Source organism: Neodiprion fabricii, chromosome 2, assembly GCF_021155785.1.
Source record: "Neodiprion fabricii isolate iyNeoFabr1 chromosome 2, iyNeoFabr1.1, whole genome shotgun sequence".
Classification (NCBI taxonomy): Eukaryota; Metazoa; Arthropoda; class Insecta; order Hymenoptera; family Diprionidae; genus Neodiprion; species Neodiprion fabricii.
Window position 1 is genome coordinate 5,748,712 of NC_060240.1, and position 15,224 is coordinate 5,763,935.

The 15,224-nt window shown below is 40.8% G+C and overlaps 3 protein-coding genes across 6 annotated transcripts in view; 2 read left to right on the plus strand and 1 right to left on the minus strand.

The window, feature by feature from the left end:
* Positions 1 to 175: 175 nt before the first annotated feature.
* LOC124174623 (nucleoside diphosphate kinase) lies at positions 176 to 1,933 on the plus strand. Its single transcript, XM_046553922.1, has 3 exons — positions 176 to 420; positions 1,296 to 1,397; positions 1,526 to 1,933. Exons 1-3 carry the CDS (start codon positions 292 to 294, stop codon positions 1,763 to 1,765), a joined length of 471 nt encoding a protein of 156 aa, XP_046409878.1. The 5' UTR covers positions 176 to 291; the 3' UTR covers positions 1,766 to 1,933.
* Positions 1,934 to 2,020: 87 nt separating this feature from the next.
* Positions 2,021 to 8,123, minus strand: LOC124174616 (probable low-specificity L-threonine aldolase 2). Of its 2 annotated transcripts, XM_046553911.1 has the most exons (6): positions 7,769 to 8,123; positions 7,576 to 7,649; positions 4,175 to 4,830; positions 3,985 to 4,102; positions 3,809 to 3,892; positions 2,021 to 3,527 (listed from the first exon to the last, which is right to left on the minus strand). In XM_046553911.1, the coding sequence occupies exons 3-6, from the start codon at positions 4,232 to 4,234 to the stop codon at positions 2,650 to 2,652; spliced, it is 1,140 nt and encodes a 379-aa protein (XP_046409867.1). In that variant the 5' UTR covers positions 4,235 to 4,830; positions 7,576 to 7,649; positions 7,769 to 8,123; the 3' UTR covers positions 2,021 to 2,649. The 2 variants fall into 2 exon arrangements, with proteins under 2 accessions (XP_046409867.1, XP_046409868.1); XM_046553912.1 differs by lacking the exons at positions 7,576 to 7,649; positions 7,769 to 8,123 and having other exon boundaries at positions 4,175 to 5,393.
* A 130-nt stretch (positions 8,124 to 8,253) lies between these two features.
* Positions 8,254 to 15,224, plus strand: part of LOC124174597 (myosin heavy chain, non-muscle) — a 39,201-nt gene continuing 32,230 nt past the window's right edge. For all 3 annotated transcript variants that reach the window (XR_006868953.1, XM_046553835.1, XM_046553836.1), the window contains exon 1: positions 8,254 to 8,908. Coding sequence is in view for 2 of the 3 variants with exons in the window: in XM_046553835.1 (XP_046409791.1) it covers positions 8,552 to 8,908 (357 nt within the window). In the remaining variant the exon portion in view is untranslated. The remainder of the gene's footprint in view (positions 8,909 to 15,224) is intronic.

Below are 15,224 nucleotides of genomic sequence, written 5' to 3' on the forward strand. Positions count from 1 at the left end.
AAACACTAACGACTGATTAGATTGCTTTAGAATTTACGTCGAATAGAAATTTAATTTCGTAGCGATTTCGCTCGACGCGTATTGAGGGCATTTTCACCATCCTGATGGTGAAAACGATTCACGTGCCTTGGACTGTACGCCCCTGATTGAAAACAGCGAATCCTCCCGGCTTCGAGACGGCAACAGCAGTCATCCCGTTCTCACTCTTCTGTGGCTCGCCGGCGAAGTTTTGTCTCGCCTCTTGTGCCCGTTGCCTTGCCAATTTCCTCTGCTAAATAACCGACAATAACAATGGGCGATAACAAAGAGCAAACCTTCATCATGATCAAGCCCGACGGCGTGCAGCGCGGGCTTGTAGGAAAGATAATCCAACGGTTTGAGGAAAAAGGCTTCAAGCTCGTCGCCCTCAAGATGGTCTGGGTAAGTCTCGGAACTGTATGATCTCTGGCATCGCGGCCATCATTGTCAGGCAACACGTGGTCAAGGTGTCTCTGTATCGACTGGAGATATTTGCCCTTAACTGCCTCGTTATTTCGTAACCAAATTACGGTATTTGTGTTGCATATGAGCCAACTTTATGCGGCGACAATGTCCCTTCGACTATGTCGATAATTGGTTGAAACAAACGCATCGCCTGACTCGAAAGGGGCATATTTCAAGTAGAGCATTTTTGTTCGATCTCAATACTTACGTGGCCATCTAGTCCAATTTATCGCTGTTCGTTCAGATCATAGTTCTAACAATAAACCTCTGATCTAATCAAATGGAATCGGATTATCCAGGGCAATCGATACAGCTGCACATAGGTATACACACTGGATGGAATAATCTCGACCTTCGATACGCAACCAAGGTTAATTAGTAGTAGAGTCATTTTATTGTGTTTTCAATCCAGATCAAGGATGAAATACCTAGGAAAATTTAGTGGGGGAAATTATTTTGGATTGTGAGAAAATTTAAGAACTTTGAGTAAGATAATTCACCTCGATATCTGACGCTTCTTTCAGTCACAGTATCCATTCCTGAAACTTTCACATTTGTTCAGTTTGTCGAAAAGTTTCTCAATTTTTATCTAAAAACTTGCAGTAATAAATGACCTGTCGTTAACCGATCAGCGCATAATCAATTTATTTATCAAGATCTTGTTCTAGAATCAATGAAACCAGCAGTTGATCGAAATTCTATTGCCTCTTGTATGATTTTCTAATTCTTAGGCCTGATACTTCTTGGGTTGTTCAATCTCATCGTCGTAATTTATTTTCTTATTAATCGTGATCATTGTATTTATTTTCCAGCCTTCGGAGGACCTTCTCAAGCAGCACTACGCTGACTTGGCTGCAAGACCCTTCTTCCCAGGTCTTGTCAAGTACATGAGTTCCGGTCCAGTCGTACCAATGGTAATTATAAAAAAAGTTGTAAAATCCATTCACCAGTTACTCAACTTAGAAACGTTAAAAACAGAAAGATTTTTTCCGTGCGTTGAAATTTGAGCCAGTTCCTGACCATGTATCTTTCTTTCAATTAGGTCTGGGAGGGTCTGAATGCGGTTAAAACTGGTCGCGTTATGCTGGGTGAAACTAACCCAAAGGATTCAGCACCAGGAACAATCCGTGGTGATTTCTGCATCCAGGTAGGACGCAACATAATCCATGGATCCGACTCAGTTGAATCTGCCAATAAGGAGATCAAACTGTGGTTCGGAGAGAAGGAAAAGAAAGACGTTGTCGACTGGTCTTCTTGGGCTGAGAAATGGATCTACGAATAGATTACCGTCCAATAAAACAGTAACATTCTCACACCTCTACGATATCATTTATACCCAGTTTCCTACTTCAGTTCACGGTATACCCATTGCTGGAGATACGTGGGTGCGACTATAACTGTACATACAAGAACAACCCAAAAAGTCCAAAAATAAAAACGTTAAACAAAAGGGGAAGAATCTGCCTCACCTGTACCAGTTTTCCAAACTGAAAATCTACATTTGCTTCCTCTTCCTCACCGCTTTTTCAATAGAATGAAAACAGTGCCGAATCACTTGTTTCGTCAACAGGTATGAAGATTTGGTTGCAGGTGGAATAATTTAATTAGAAAGATTTCATTCGATTTAATTGAAATTCATTATTATTCTGACAAAGTTGAAGTGTGTAAAGTCTAGTTTCCAGTTCACCCGACTATTCTTAATTTGTATTTGGCACTTTGATCAAAAAAAAGATGTGTTGGAAATTTATTAGAACGTCGTTATTTTATTATACATAATATTTTCAACACTTGATAGCCTGGTATTCCTATTGTAATTTATATCGAAGATATAATATGTAGTGTTTGTCTGGGGCTTCTTTTATGCTACGGCTGAGTACATACATACTTTAATAAACGATGAGCTGAGCAAGTGTGTGTATATATGTAATAAGAAAAAAAAAACAAAAAAAAAAAATGCAAGCACGCCTTGATAAATGTAACCACAATCACATCGAGGAATGATTATATTTTACTATTACTTCATTATCATTCAATATCAACCAGACGTCGGAGAACGCGAGAGGACGTTTTTCACGGTCGAGACAATTCATTATTATTATCATCAACGATGCATCGCTTGAATTACGTATTTCAGGACAATCTGGAAGGATGAAAAACGACGAGTCGCTAAACTGTGGCGTCGAGCTTCCCAATGACGTAACAAATTTTTCTCCGAGCTCTCTCTACCGCCTCATCATCGATCTCGTAATAGAAGACAAACCTGACGAGTCTGGAGTTGATCGCCAAGCTTCGCACGATGGTTCGATCATCCGGCACGTCGTCGATGACCCATTCCAACCTGTCGACAAAATTCTGTGCGGTAATGTCCTCGGAATTGATATTGACCATGACCATGTTTGTCGCGGTGGTTTTCAGGTTGACTGAAAACGTCTTGGAACCCAAACTGTTAATGGTTTCTCCAATGAGAAAAGCTCGCCTGTGGTCCTCCTTCAGGAGCTGAACACCTTGTTCCAATGCTACCAGTCCGGCCGCGGCCAAAACGCCTACCTGCCGCATCCCGCCACCCAGAACTTTCCTGATCCTCCGCGCCTTTTCGACGAAGGATCTGCTTCCACAGAGGAGGGAACCGGCAGGGGCTCCAAGTCCCTTGCTCAGGCAAAATGTTACGGAATCGCAACCGCGGACGATCTCTTTCGCCGGAAGGCCCGAGCCGATTGCGGCGTTCCAGATTCTGGCGCCGTCCATGTGTAGCTTGAGGTTGTTCTCCTTTGCGAATATAGACACTTCGTCAATCCAGGATTGCGGCAATATCTTCCCGTTGAACGTGTTCTCGATCAGGACGAGGCGTGAGATCGGCTCGTGTAGACGGTCCGATCGCAGCCGGTTTTTCAAAGTCTTCAGGTCGAAGGTCCCGTCCGCGTTGTTTGGCAACGTACAGAGCATTACTCCGGCCAACTGAGCCGCTCCACCCTGCTCGTGCAGAAACGTGTGAGATTCTTCGCCGCAGTAAGCCTCACTTCCTCGCTCGTTGCAGTGGTTCATTACTTGTAAAATAAGAAACGTATAATGCAATTGGCGCATCTCTACTTTGGGTTTGTTGCGGATTGCTGGAAGTCGCGGAATTTGAATTGTAATCTGGAATTGAGGTAATACAAGAATCATGAAGCATGTACCATGACGAACTCCACGACCGAAACTTATGAAATTTTGAAATTTCTATATATTTTCGTTACCTATAATATAAGTCTGCGCTTCGCAGGGCTTATATCAATTTGCGATAGCTATAAAAATGGGAACTGCGCTGATTAGTCGTTCATGTACTTACTCGCTATGAGATTCCCCATGGTACCGGAAACAACGAATAAGGCGGCCTCCTTGCCGAGGAGAGCAGCAGCCTTATCCTGAAGTTCTGTAACAATCGAAGCAGATATTTTCTCTCATTGTTAGTTACGAAAAATGGAAAACAGTTTTAACCCCACGGAGATGACCAAAAACACGTACCTACAACGGTAGGATCTTCCTCGTACACGTCATCGCCAACTTCGGCGTTAAACATGGCCTGCCGCATGGCGAGTGAAGGCCTCGAAAGCGTATCGCTTCGCAGATCGACGATGGTGGCCTGGATCACAGATCATCGTTGAAGGAACATTGTACAGATCTAGAGAGTGTGAAAACCGAGGTGATAACTCACATTTTTCTCGTCGGCATAGGAGTATATCTGATTTCCGGCGATCCCTCCGTAGGACGACATTTTCTCTTCGATTTAACGTCTGTGGTCACAACTAGTTTGCTCAGCGGTGCGGGGACTATTGTATGAAAATTGCAATAGCCGCTATGGTCGTGATGAACGCAACAGCGCGATAAGTAATCAAACCGTTACGAAAATACAACTGATAATTCCTACAACTAAGCGTGGAAACGTCACATAGACAAATTTAGGCAGCCAGAATCGGAGATACGATCAGCGTCAAAGTACAGCGTTGGACAAGAAATATGGACGGGCTGCGGTCAGAGATACATGACATGTACGTATCCGAAGAAGAACGTAAACCGCAACAGTACTACGTAATATCATCCGAGCTCTACAACCGGGGATGCGCAATTGAATTTGTCGTTGAACATGATCCGGTGATGCGAGGAGGTGTGGCCAACGCTGTGCAGCGAACGCGATAAAGGTCGTTGCTACGCCTGGACCATATGGTATACTACCTTATTGGTTAAGGTCCGGGACCAGCCGTCTGTATCTGCACAAGCCTGTGTCAAGTGCTCCCCTCAACCATATGCAGGCGATCGGAACAATCATTCGCGGACTTGTATAATCAAGTTGCGAAATTATCTCCTCGGGGGCTGAATCGTAAACGAGAGGTCAACGCATGACTCGAACTCGTAAATGAGGTTGAAGGAATAGAAAAAAAAATGTTTTTATTGCCTATGATATCATTGTATGTATGTGCATTCTATACACACGCATGCATAACGTTCAGACTATGGGGTATCAATTATTGTACTCATCCCATTTTATTTCCAGGAAGAAAGATATTTATCAGTTTATAAAAATGTTTATGTTATGATAAAATCTGCGTGGCTAGAAGTGATATTTAAATCCTTGTAAATTACAAGGATCAAAGTATTGGTTCAAAGTCGAAATTTATGGAAAATAAAGGGCCTGTTTTTACGGTTCGCTAATTATCGTAGGAGGCGACGAAAATCGCGTCGCTTCACGGCAACACGTGACATCGAGGAGGAAAGGAAGTAAAAAAAATTTGAATAAGCGTATCTACGTTTGCATAGTTTTAGCATAAATTGCGTCAGATTAGTCGTGGATATTTGAATGAGTTATCTTGGATTTAGGATAAAATGGTACGGCAGAGCGACTTGTTGGCGCGTTAATTTCGACGAGTATTTGAACGACGAGACTGGTAATCGTGTTAACGGGTGAGTTTTACGTTGTAAAGAATTGAATTTAAATTTGAAAACCGACGAACCGCCATTATAACGATATCACGTGATCCAGTCGCAGCCTGCACGTAGAGGTAACAAGAAGCCCGCGAATAATTCAAATTGAGAAGTACGGCATGATAGGCAACGGCCATAATGATCGTTCTGAATAACGGACAATATAATCTTATCAATGACGTTTATTCAAGCCACCGCTATATTCGCTCATTTAGTTCTGCAGCCCAAATTGGTATATATAAATACTCCATTGATTATCTGAAATCAAACCACAGTTATTTTCGCAAACAATTCAACACGTATACGTGAGCTGTGATCAATCTTGACAAATATGGAGCTAACGCATTTATATAGGCGTCATTATGAGCAGTTTAGAGTTTAGACAGTTCAATTTATATACCGCCTGGTTGCCTGCTTGCCCTCCCGCCGCGTCTTGTAGCCCCGACCGCAATTCGTTTAGTTCTGTAAGTACGAGGTAAAAATATTGCTCCATTGGTAGAAGTACGACGATAAACAAAACGAACTTAAATTCAAGATAAAATGTGAATAATTTTGTTATATTTATATTTTATTTTCCAACTAGAAACGGAAAGCAATGGAATACGAGATCGTTTTACCGTTCTCAGCTGATGTCATGTCTGGGCTCTCATATACCAAAAAGAGCGATACACACGCACTTGATACAGTAATGCGGTTTGGCCGAATGCTGGAAATGACCGCGGCGTCGAATTGTAGTAGGAGAATTGCATGTCGGGAACGACAAAGACATAACTTTCTCGGCTCGACTGGTGCAGATTTCACAATATTATACGTATACATACATACACGTATTACCGCCGTTGAGCTTAGCTTGCCCAAATATGGTCGCTTATTCGTAATGTACGACGAAAAACCATCGTGCATGATTAAGCGCTGGATGTGTACAAGATTATATGCATAATATATATGAGAATACGAACGATGAATCCATGGCCTTAAATCGCACGAAAAATGAGCTCCGATTTGGCACATCCTATCCTATATGTATAACAGCTGCTTTCGATGTTTCGCCATTGAATAGACTACCGCGCAAAGAGAAAAGAGAGAGAAAAAAAAATCATACAAAATTCGTTACGCAAACGATCCGCGTTTCAAATTGCACTGCGGTTATATGTATACATACGGTATACGAACTTCGCAGTAGTCCAAAAAGGGTCTGAAGGATCGTGAAACTTGCGGAATTTGACGCGCGTGTACATATCGACTGTGTGTGTGTACATAGCTGTTGACACACACGTTGTTACAATATATGTTGCGTCATAAAATAAAACCGACATATCTTCCATATTTGGAAACGAGACATGAGTCACGAGTTTTAACCGCCTCTATACATACTAGAAACCAGGTTAAGACGATCGTATACATTATATACGTATATATATTTTTCCCTCTGGTTGTAAGAAATTGTAATGTAATTCATCGCAGGTATTCGCACACGTAGTCGCGACATAGTCCCACATATCCATTTTCGGAATTTCGCCAATTATAATTATACCTATATCGCGACTCCTAGTCCAGAATGTAAAAATCTATTTCATTCTTCTCGCTAGAATTCATGTCTTTCTTTTCAGAGAATTTTAAAAAAAGTATGTCAAATAGGATTGTAAAGAATTCGCTACTTTGTTTTCAATGAAAATACTCTATACACATCAATATGAAAGGTATGTACATACATATACATACAATTGAACAATTCAAAATGCGATACTATACGCAACTCCCCGATGTTTCGTATCGAATACCTACGAATGAATACAGGTTTAGTTTGACACAGGCAAAAGTCCGTTGAACCGTTTGAATTTCGAGTTTGCGTCAACGGATCGAACGTTCGAAACAATTGGCAAAGCGCGTTTGGCGGTAATTCGTAATTAGAATGAGCGCAGCATATAAGATTCGCGGTATGGAATATGCGGCGTATACGATAAAACATCATAATCGCCTTATTATGTATTTAATTCAACGAGTTTCTGAGCCACAAATTCGTTTAAATCGACTTCAGCGCGCTCTGAACCTGGTTTCGTGAAGTTTGAACTTCGGGAGTGGCAAGCGTGGCGAGTTTGACGGTCTGCAACAGACGTTAACGAATATTTCGATCACCTGGCGTTAGGAGAGCCAAGAACTTCCGCTGAGACGGCTGAGACCTTCTCGCGGCATCCAGGACTTGAAATATTCTCAAATGAAAAGAAAGAGAAAATAAGTAAAACTACAGATGGTGCGTCGTCACGCGTTCGTCGAATCGTTTTAAGTATAAAATTCCGCGTACTAAAATTGACGATTCCCTGCAGCTCACCTGTAAAGCCGAAACTGTCGTTAGCAGTGTCTTAATTGTCGATTTTTGTTGAGGGGCTGGAGGGAAGAGGCGGTTCTCAACAGTTCAATTAGCCAAACGATCAAGCTTCACGTTCGTGCGTGTGTTGTACAACGCAACACGTGACACACGAATAACCGCACCCGGCGATTAATCGAAACGTGGTGTGCAGCGTAAAGGCCGTTGTTTGACCCATGAATAATAATCCAACAAGAGGGTAAACTCGATCTATTAACCAAGATCGGGGTAAGCTACGATCGATTTGCGATCGTGTGATTGCGTAGGCGGATAAATTCGTGCTTGATTATCTGCGGGAACGCGTTTAACGCGGTCAGTTTTGCAGAATTTTCACGAGGTAAATAATCGAGGGTCCGGAATCGAGAGTCGCCCGACGGACGACACACGGACGAAAGCACGCACACAGACGCAAAAGAGCGGCGACAGCCGCGCGGTGGCTCGGCCGACGGGCAGAGCGACAGGCAGCGAGAAGGCAGGCGAGAGTCGGAGAGTAAGACTCGCAGAAGTAGAGTGGCAACGGTGGAGTCCGGTGGGTTTGAAGTTGAACGCGAAGGGAAAGAGAAGTGTTGTCTTGGTCCCGCGATCGCAATCGGGGCTCGATATCGCAACGCGGCGTATTTGAGGGAGTGACCGACCGGTTGTCCGAAGGAAGCGTCGCGTGAACCGGCGGGTAAAAATCGTTCGTATTTTAAACGGGGGAAAAACGGTGTTCGTGCGGCTACTGGCGCATTGTCGCGCTAAACAAAAATGGCGGACGGCGACTCGAGGGTGGACCGGTCTGATCCCGAGCTGAAATACCTCTCCGTTGATAGGAACAGCTTCAACGATCCGGCCACGCAGGCGGAATGGACGCAGAAGAAACTTGTCTGGGTGCCGCACGAGTCCCAGGGATTCGTTGCCGCCGGTATAAAGGGCGAACGCGGCGACGAAGTCGAGGTCGAGGTCGCCGAGACCGGGAAACGCGTACTAGTCGCCAAAGATGACATACAGAAGATGAATCCGCCGAAATTTGACAAGGTCGAGGACATGGCCGAGTTGACCTGTCTCAACGAGGCGTCCGTGCTCCATAACCTCAAAGATCGCTACTACTCGGGACTGATTTACGTGAGTACTCGCTTCCTTCCTTTCCTTCTTTCTTTCTCATCTTCTACACGCTCTCTTAAAGATATCGTCCCGTTCCTCGCCTTCTCTCATTTCTCTGATCCTCCAATTCTTGCCTCTCCCCACCTCCTCAGTCAGTCTCCTCTCATCTCCTCGCCTCGCCGCTACTCCTGTGTTTACGCGAATGTTTACCGTCGGCTCCTCCTTCCGTCTCATCTCGTTATTCCTTAAAGTACATACAATATCCACGATCGGAAGACAAGGAGTCGAAATAAGACTTAAGAGTACAGATGGTGATACGGTGTGTTCCTAAAACTGGTTTCGTGTCGTTTGATAACGCGACTAGTAACAGAGAAAAGAGAGAGAGAGATAGAGTGATAGAGGAGAAAAAAAGAAACAGGTGATTGCGGCTTTCTTTCCCACAAATTCCAAGTTCCGTGTGACAAACCTCCTGCTTGAAGTTGAATCATCGTACCGCGATGCGTCAGAGTTTCGGATAGAATATTTTACAGTTACTTTTCGTCACCCGCAGAGAAACAGAATGCGATGTGTATATGTAAAAGTGGTGAAGGGACATTCAAATTTTCCCGCCAGCTGGTAATTTTTCGCTAAATAATTCATTTGCCAAATTGCGGGATTATTCTACCTATCGGAATCGGCAGGACACTTTGTCGTCTGCTGTCACCGGCGACGATACGTTATCAGTCGAGTCTCGGTGCCACAGCCACCTTGTACAACGAACTAATCGTCGTGAGTCAATTTTGCAAGTGAAATTATTGCGGGAAGTTGAAACGTACTTCTTATCGCGATCGAACTCGAATCCCTGATAAGGTGACGAGAGAAAAAAAAACTTGCTTATCCGAGCGAGAGTGAGCTTTTTCACACAACGCGTGCGACGCCTCTCTCCCTCTTTCTCTCTCTTTTTCTTTCTTTCTTTCTCTTTTTCGCTCTCTCCGATCCCGAGAGAGGATAGAGACTCTCCTCGATGACGACCGTCTTTGTTCGGGGGCTCCGCCCATCCGTACTGCACCGATATTTCGTTCGTTACCCTCGTGCTTTATTTCTTCATCTTCTTCTTCTTCTTCTTCTACCTTCTTTCCAACAAAAAAAAATCCAAGAAAGAGATGCACGTCGGCGGATCGACCTGAGAATTTATTTATCCGCTGTTCGCAACAACTTCGCGTCTCGATCTTATCTAAATATCTGATTTCTCTCTCGCTTTGTTCTTTTGCTTTCAGGTGTTTCACGTGAAAAAGATATCGTATTGAAGTTAGTAACGTTATCGTAACGATTCATGCTGAGGAAAAACCGTTATTTCAATGAGGCTGAAGTTAGTAACGAACTAGCGTAACGAAACATTGCGGGAATAAAAACACTACTTTGCAATTTTAGTGACTTTGAAGGTGCTAAGTCTTGAAAACATGAATTGCTTTTGACTTATTATAATTTACTGCATTTCAGAGACTCCTACAATTAAAACTTTTTTGAATTATCTGAATGTCAGTATACCGTAATAAAAGAAAAAATACTCATACCTGCTTCCAAAATCTTAGTTTCTTAAAAATCATTGTGCCAAATTAAGAAAATAGTGATTTTTGTCCCCAATATTTCGTTAAGATAACGTTGATAACTTCAACCTTGTAAAAAAGAACAGCAATAAAGCCCGTCAATTTATCTCGAGGTTCTCCCTAATCGCCAAATCCCCAATCGAATTCTGCTTACTACATGTGACTCACTCGTAGATCAACCTAGAGATTTCTCATCTGAGAAATCGTTTAAAATACATTTTCAATCATTCTCGAGTATGTAGTTTCGATATCCAGAGACAGCCAGTCAGTCGATGACTTCAATCAAACTTCCCGGAACTCGCTGTCATTAGTCGTTCGATTTCGCTCCGTAAATTCTTCACATCTTTTCTGGGATTTGATTTTTCATCGCGGTTTTTCCATAATTTAAATATCCCACGGACGCTTAAAAAAGTCCAATGTCCTCTATTTTAGTTTTTTGATCTTCTTTACCTTTCCCCACCCTTTTATTCTATTCATTCATTTATTATACATCGTTGGAGTAGCCACGACTAAATATGTGCGCGATTTGAACGCGGCTGTCAGCCTGACAGATTCTCTCTATCGTCTCCTCTCTTCGTCTCAGCTTCTCTTCTCTTCTTCAGCTTCGATGCTGCAAAGCGTCTTATAATACTGCACGTATCTCATCTCTCGAAACGACGTCGCGCCTCTTCAATGTTTACACACGCACACACACGATTCTTCTTCGGCGTATATGTAGCTAATTCTGTTTGCACGTCGGTTATTATTAATAACGATGTATTGGTTTATAACAAGTACAGCACATCGGATTCATAATACTACGTTATACCGACATCTGGCTACTAATGAATCACGATGCATAATGGGGGAGTGAAAAAAAAATATTACTGTTGTCTAAAAAAGGCTCAGCTGCAGGACCGTACAAGTTAATCTTAAAGAATGGGAGATGTGAGAGCGAGAAAATCGTGAATTTTTTCAACGGCAGAATCCGGTTAATGATTACATCGCATTACTATTTTCTATTATTTCTTGACGATAAATTATTGTGTAATAGTTTGTACAATTTTCGTCGCTTATAACCAGATGGATTTTTGCAATTAGCTTTCTGACTATAATTAATCGATCATGAGATAGAGAAAAGTGGAAGAAAAACGCTTGAAAGCAGTTTGCATACATTACGATACATGTGCGTAATTACATTTCGGACACTTTTTAAAAACTATCGATTCGTTTATCGAGAAAATCCGCCTACAAAGTCAATTCGTCAAACAATGTCAGCTAGTCGAACGAACGGATAACGTATCGTCGACATTCATTTCATAGAAGAAATAGTAAAACCAATCGCTATTCCTGTCTCGCAAGAAGTTAGAGGGTGAAAAACGATATGCGACCTACGATTGTACGATATATCTATATTTATTCCGCCTAAACATATGACGATTACGTATCGAATTTTAATAACGCTTGGTACAAAAAAAGAGAGAGAAAAGGACACGCGATAAGATAAGGAATTCCTCGTGTATTTAAACAGCTAGCGTCAACAGCTGTTTCCTGAAAATTCTCTTCTTTTCTCTTTTCTCTTTTTTTTTTTCTCTTTTGTTTGTTTTATTTTTCGTTTCATTGATATTCTGTTATATACCAACCAACCAACCAACCACCCACAATGAAAACGCTACCGACTTGTACTTACTCTATCTCTATAAATAGGTATATATAGGTACACAATACACGTATTATGTGTGTATGATGAACTTACGCCTACTATGGCTGTTCCATATGTCGTGTTGTTATTATTATTGTTGTTGTAATCACTACGGAAACTTGTATTTTACATATACAAGTGCCATTAACAATTCAAACATTTTCGTAATTCCGGTTATTACACGTAAATGAAAAAAAGAAGAGAAAATTAAACAACAGAAAAAAGAACAACAAAAAACAACAGAATTTGCCATAAAAAAAGCTGAACACTCCTTTTCGGAATATGGATAAGGATGTCTTTTTTTTTTTTTACCTTTGAGAGTTTACCGTTCAGGTTCTTCAGGCTGCGGTGAATTTATTTAATATCTTTAACGAATTTTAAGCTTCTTATCCTTTTTTTTTTTTTTTTAACCCGTCAAAGTGAGACGCGTGAGAGAAGTTTACTTTTCCGACTCATGTTTCTTTTATCTTTACATCGTAATTTCGATGATCTAAGATGTTTTATTTTTGCTTCATGATTGTTTTATAATCGCAAGTTTAAAATTTTTAAACAACGTTTTGTGTACTTTTTACCTGATTCGTCGATTTCAGTCTTATCGCTTATGTAAGTGCATTTGCACTGGCTTAAGAAGATGCTAGCTATAATGAGTATTCACCGATTGAAAAAATAATAGGACAAGTTCCGTTATTATAATCCTCACGACTTTAGTATTTCAATTTCTTTTTTTCTTCTTACATCCTTTCTTTCATTTTCGTTGTTCTTTTTTTTTATAGATTTTCATCGGTATAACGAATTCCTGAATCTTCATTAATTCTTGAACAATAAGATAAGGCTATATTATACAAGACATGCGGCATCGGTTTGGTTGAATGAAAATATCTCTTTAGTTTTCGAAATTTAAATTCAAACTTTGTTTGAGACATAAAAATCGTATTTATTATAATATACGAGAATTTTATGCTATAATAAACAAATTCATTCTTAGACAAATCGCGCGGATCTTCTCTCACGAACAACCGAATGCCCTTTTTAAATTAAAAATAGCTAAGCAATGACGAGATGAGCGAAAAAATGATTAGAACAGACAAAAAAAAAAAACCGTCAAATATTTGCTCCAACTATTTCGTCCTCCAGATGAGTCCTCTCCTGTCTCTAACGGCTTCTGCTTCTCCTTCTCCTTCTTCTCATGCTCATGTTGACTGAATCACTCATCCATGACTCACGAATATCACCAAGAAGAACGCCCTGGTCGATAAAGATTGCTTAGCAGACCGCGTCTTGTTATTCTCTTTTTTTTTTTTATTAGATCCTATTATTCATAGTCGATTCGTAACTCTTCAATCAGGGTGGACACACACCTGAAAAACCTGGAATTGTCTTGGGATTTTTAATTTGATCATGGAAAAAAACTGAAAATATCAGTTTTCTATAACGGAGATTAGAAATGATTTTTTTTTATTTAGGTAACAAGTTTACTTTTTTTCTTCAGATTGTTTCCTTGTCCGTAAAAAATCTCGTTCGAGTGAGAAAATACTATTTTACACTTTTTCTTTATATTTCCTAGGTAAAGAAATCGTTTCAAACACTTGGCAATTGTTTCTCCATTACGCGATCACTGAATGAAAAATACCACAGTTGAAAAAAAAAAACTTACAAAAACACTATAAAAAATACACGCAGCTGATGATTTTCAATCACTTTTAGCTTGTGAAAAACTCTCTATTTTTCGTACTTTTTCTTAAATTTGGCGAAAAATTTTTAGTAAAATAAGTTATGCTTAATATCTCCGCGTTGCTGGGTCCGATAGTATACTGATAGGTTTTCAATACTCGAGATTAATTATTGCGATGTTATGTAAATTATTATTGTTAGAAACAGATCGATGCAAAACAGTCGTGAAAATTGAAGGAACGATTCATTTCCGAGAAAAGATTTTTTCTTTAGGCCTCACTGATTACGAATCTGAAGTTGGATTTAAAAAATTTAAGATGGTGGATCCAATATGGCGGACGAAACTTTGAAACTCGATCGGAACGGGAGAAAAAACTCTGTTCAGGGGTTTTTGGGGTCGCTGATTTCGAATCTGAAGCCAGATTACGAATATTCATTACGGCGAAGAAGTTTTTTGACCCTGTTTGATCAAATTTGAAATTCTTTTTCCACCACATTGGATCCAGCATCTTGAATTTTTGAAATCTGATTTCAAATTCGTAATCAGCGAATACTATTTCTTCACAAAAGTCGACTCAGCACAATAACGTGTGACTCAAAGGGGTTAAGGTTCGACGTATCACGTTGGTAGCACCCTTAAGGTAAGGTCGGTTCGCCGAGGCCAGACTCGTCGGCCATACTCGACGTCTGGTGCTTAGTTAGAAGGCTTGGGGTGGTTGCCAGGGGTTAACGCACCCTTGAATCATTCGTGCAGGCGTCGTTTCGTCCAGTCGTTGCGCTAGGTTAAGAATGAATGGGATCCACGGTCCGAATCGGATGTTGGAAGAAGCGCGGAAAAAGATCTTCAACGAATCTCAAGGAATTTTATTTAAGCTATCGAAATAGTGAAAACGATGAAACGACATTTTTACTCTGATAAATAAAAATTAGCACCACAAATTAAAAAATTTTGAAAAATAAGAATAATCTTTCAAGTTCAACAAATTCACGCAAGGGAGGATGACGAAAAAAAAAAAGAGAAGTGAAAATATGACTACGACGTTTCGGATCTAATTTTGTACATTACACTCTCTATTCATGTTATATACACACTTTGTGTGTTTGGATGATGCGATGCTTTCGTTCGTTCGCACGTATAATAAACCCACGTGGTCTCTAACGGGAAGAAAATAGAACGTTTTATTTTTATAAATAGAACTATACGGAGTATATTTACGAAGCGGTAAAGTTCGAAAATATCGAAATTCCCCCTCGCTCAATGCTGTTTTCTGTTGTTGCTGATGCCGCTGTTGCCGTTGCCACTCCACCAAATCAACTCGAACTCGTCTCTTTTGCGCTAAGATTATAAATAACGACATAAACAACCGGTTGCAATTATTTATATTGAGATATACGTATA

What these genes read in the sequence shown, in the direction of transcription:
- LOC124174616 (XM_046553911.1), bottom strand. Translation starts at nt 4,234, where the DNA reads ATGTCGTCCTACGGAGGGATCGCCGGAAATCAGATATACTCCTATGCC. An exon ending in GGAAGATCCTACCGTTGTAG is followed by an intron (nt 3,893 to 3,984) that starts GTACGTGTTTTT and finishes CGATTGTTACAG; the next exon opens with AACTTCAGGATAAGGCTGCT. An exon ending in CATGGGGAATCTCATAGCGA is followed by an intron (nt 3,528 to 3,808) that starts GTAAGTACATGA and finishes TTATTTTACAAG; the next exon opens with TAATGAACCACTGCAACGAG.
- LOC124174623 (XM_046553922.1), top strand. Translation starts at nt 292, where the DNA reads ATGGGCGATAACAAAGAGCAAACCTTCATCATGATCAAGCCCGACGGC. An exon ending in TCGCCCTCAAGATGGTCTGG is followed by an intron (nt 421 to 1,295) that starts GTAAGTCTCGGA and finishes TTTATTTTCCAG; the next exon opens with CCTTCGGAGGACCTTCTCAA. An exon ending in CCGGTCCAGTCGTACCAATG is followed by an intron (nt 1,398 to 1,525) that starts GTAATTATAAAA and finishes TCTTTCAATTAG; the next exon opens with GTCTGGGAGGGTCTGAATGC.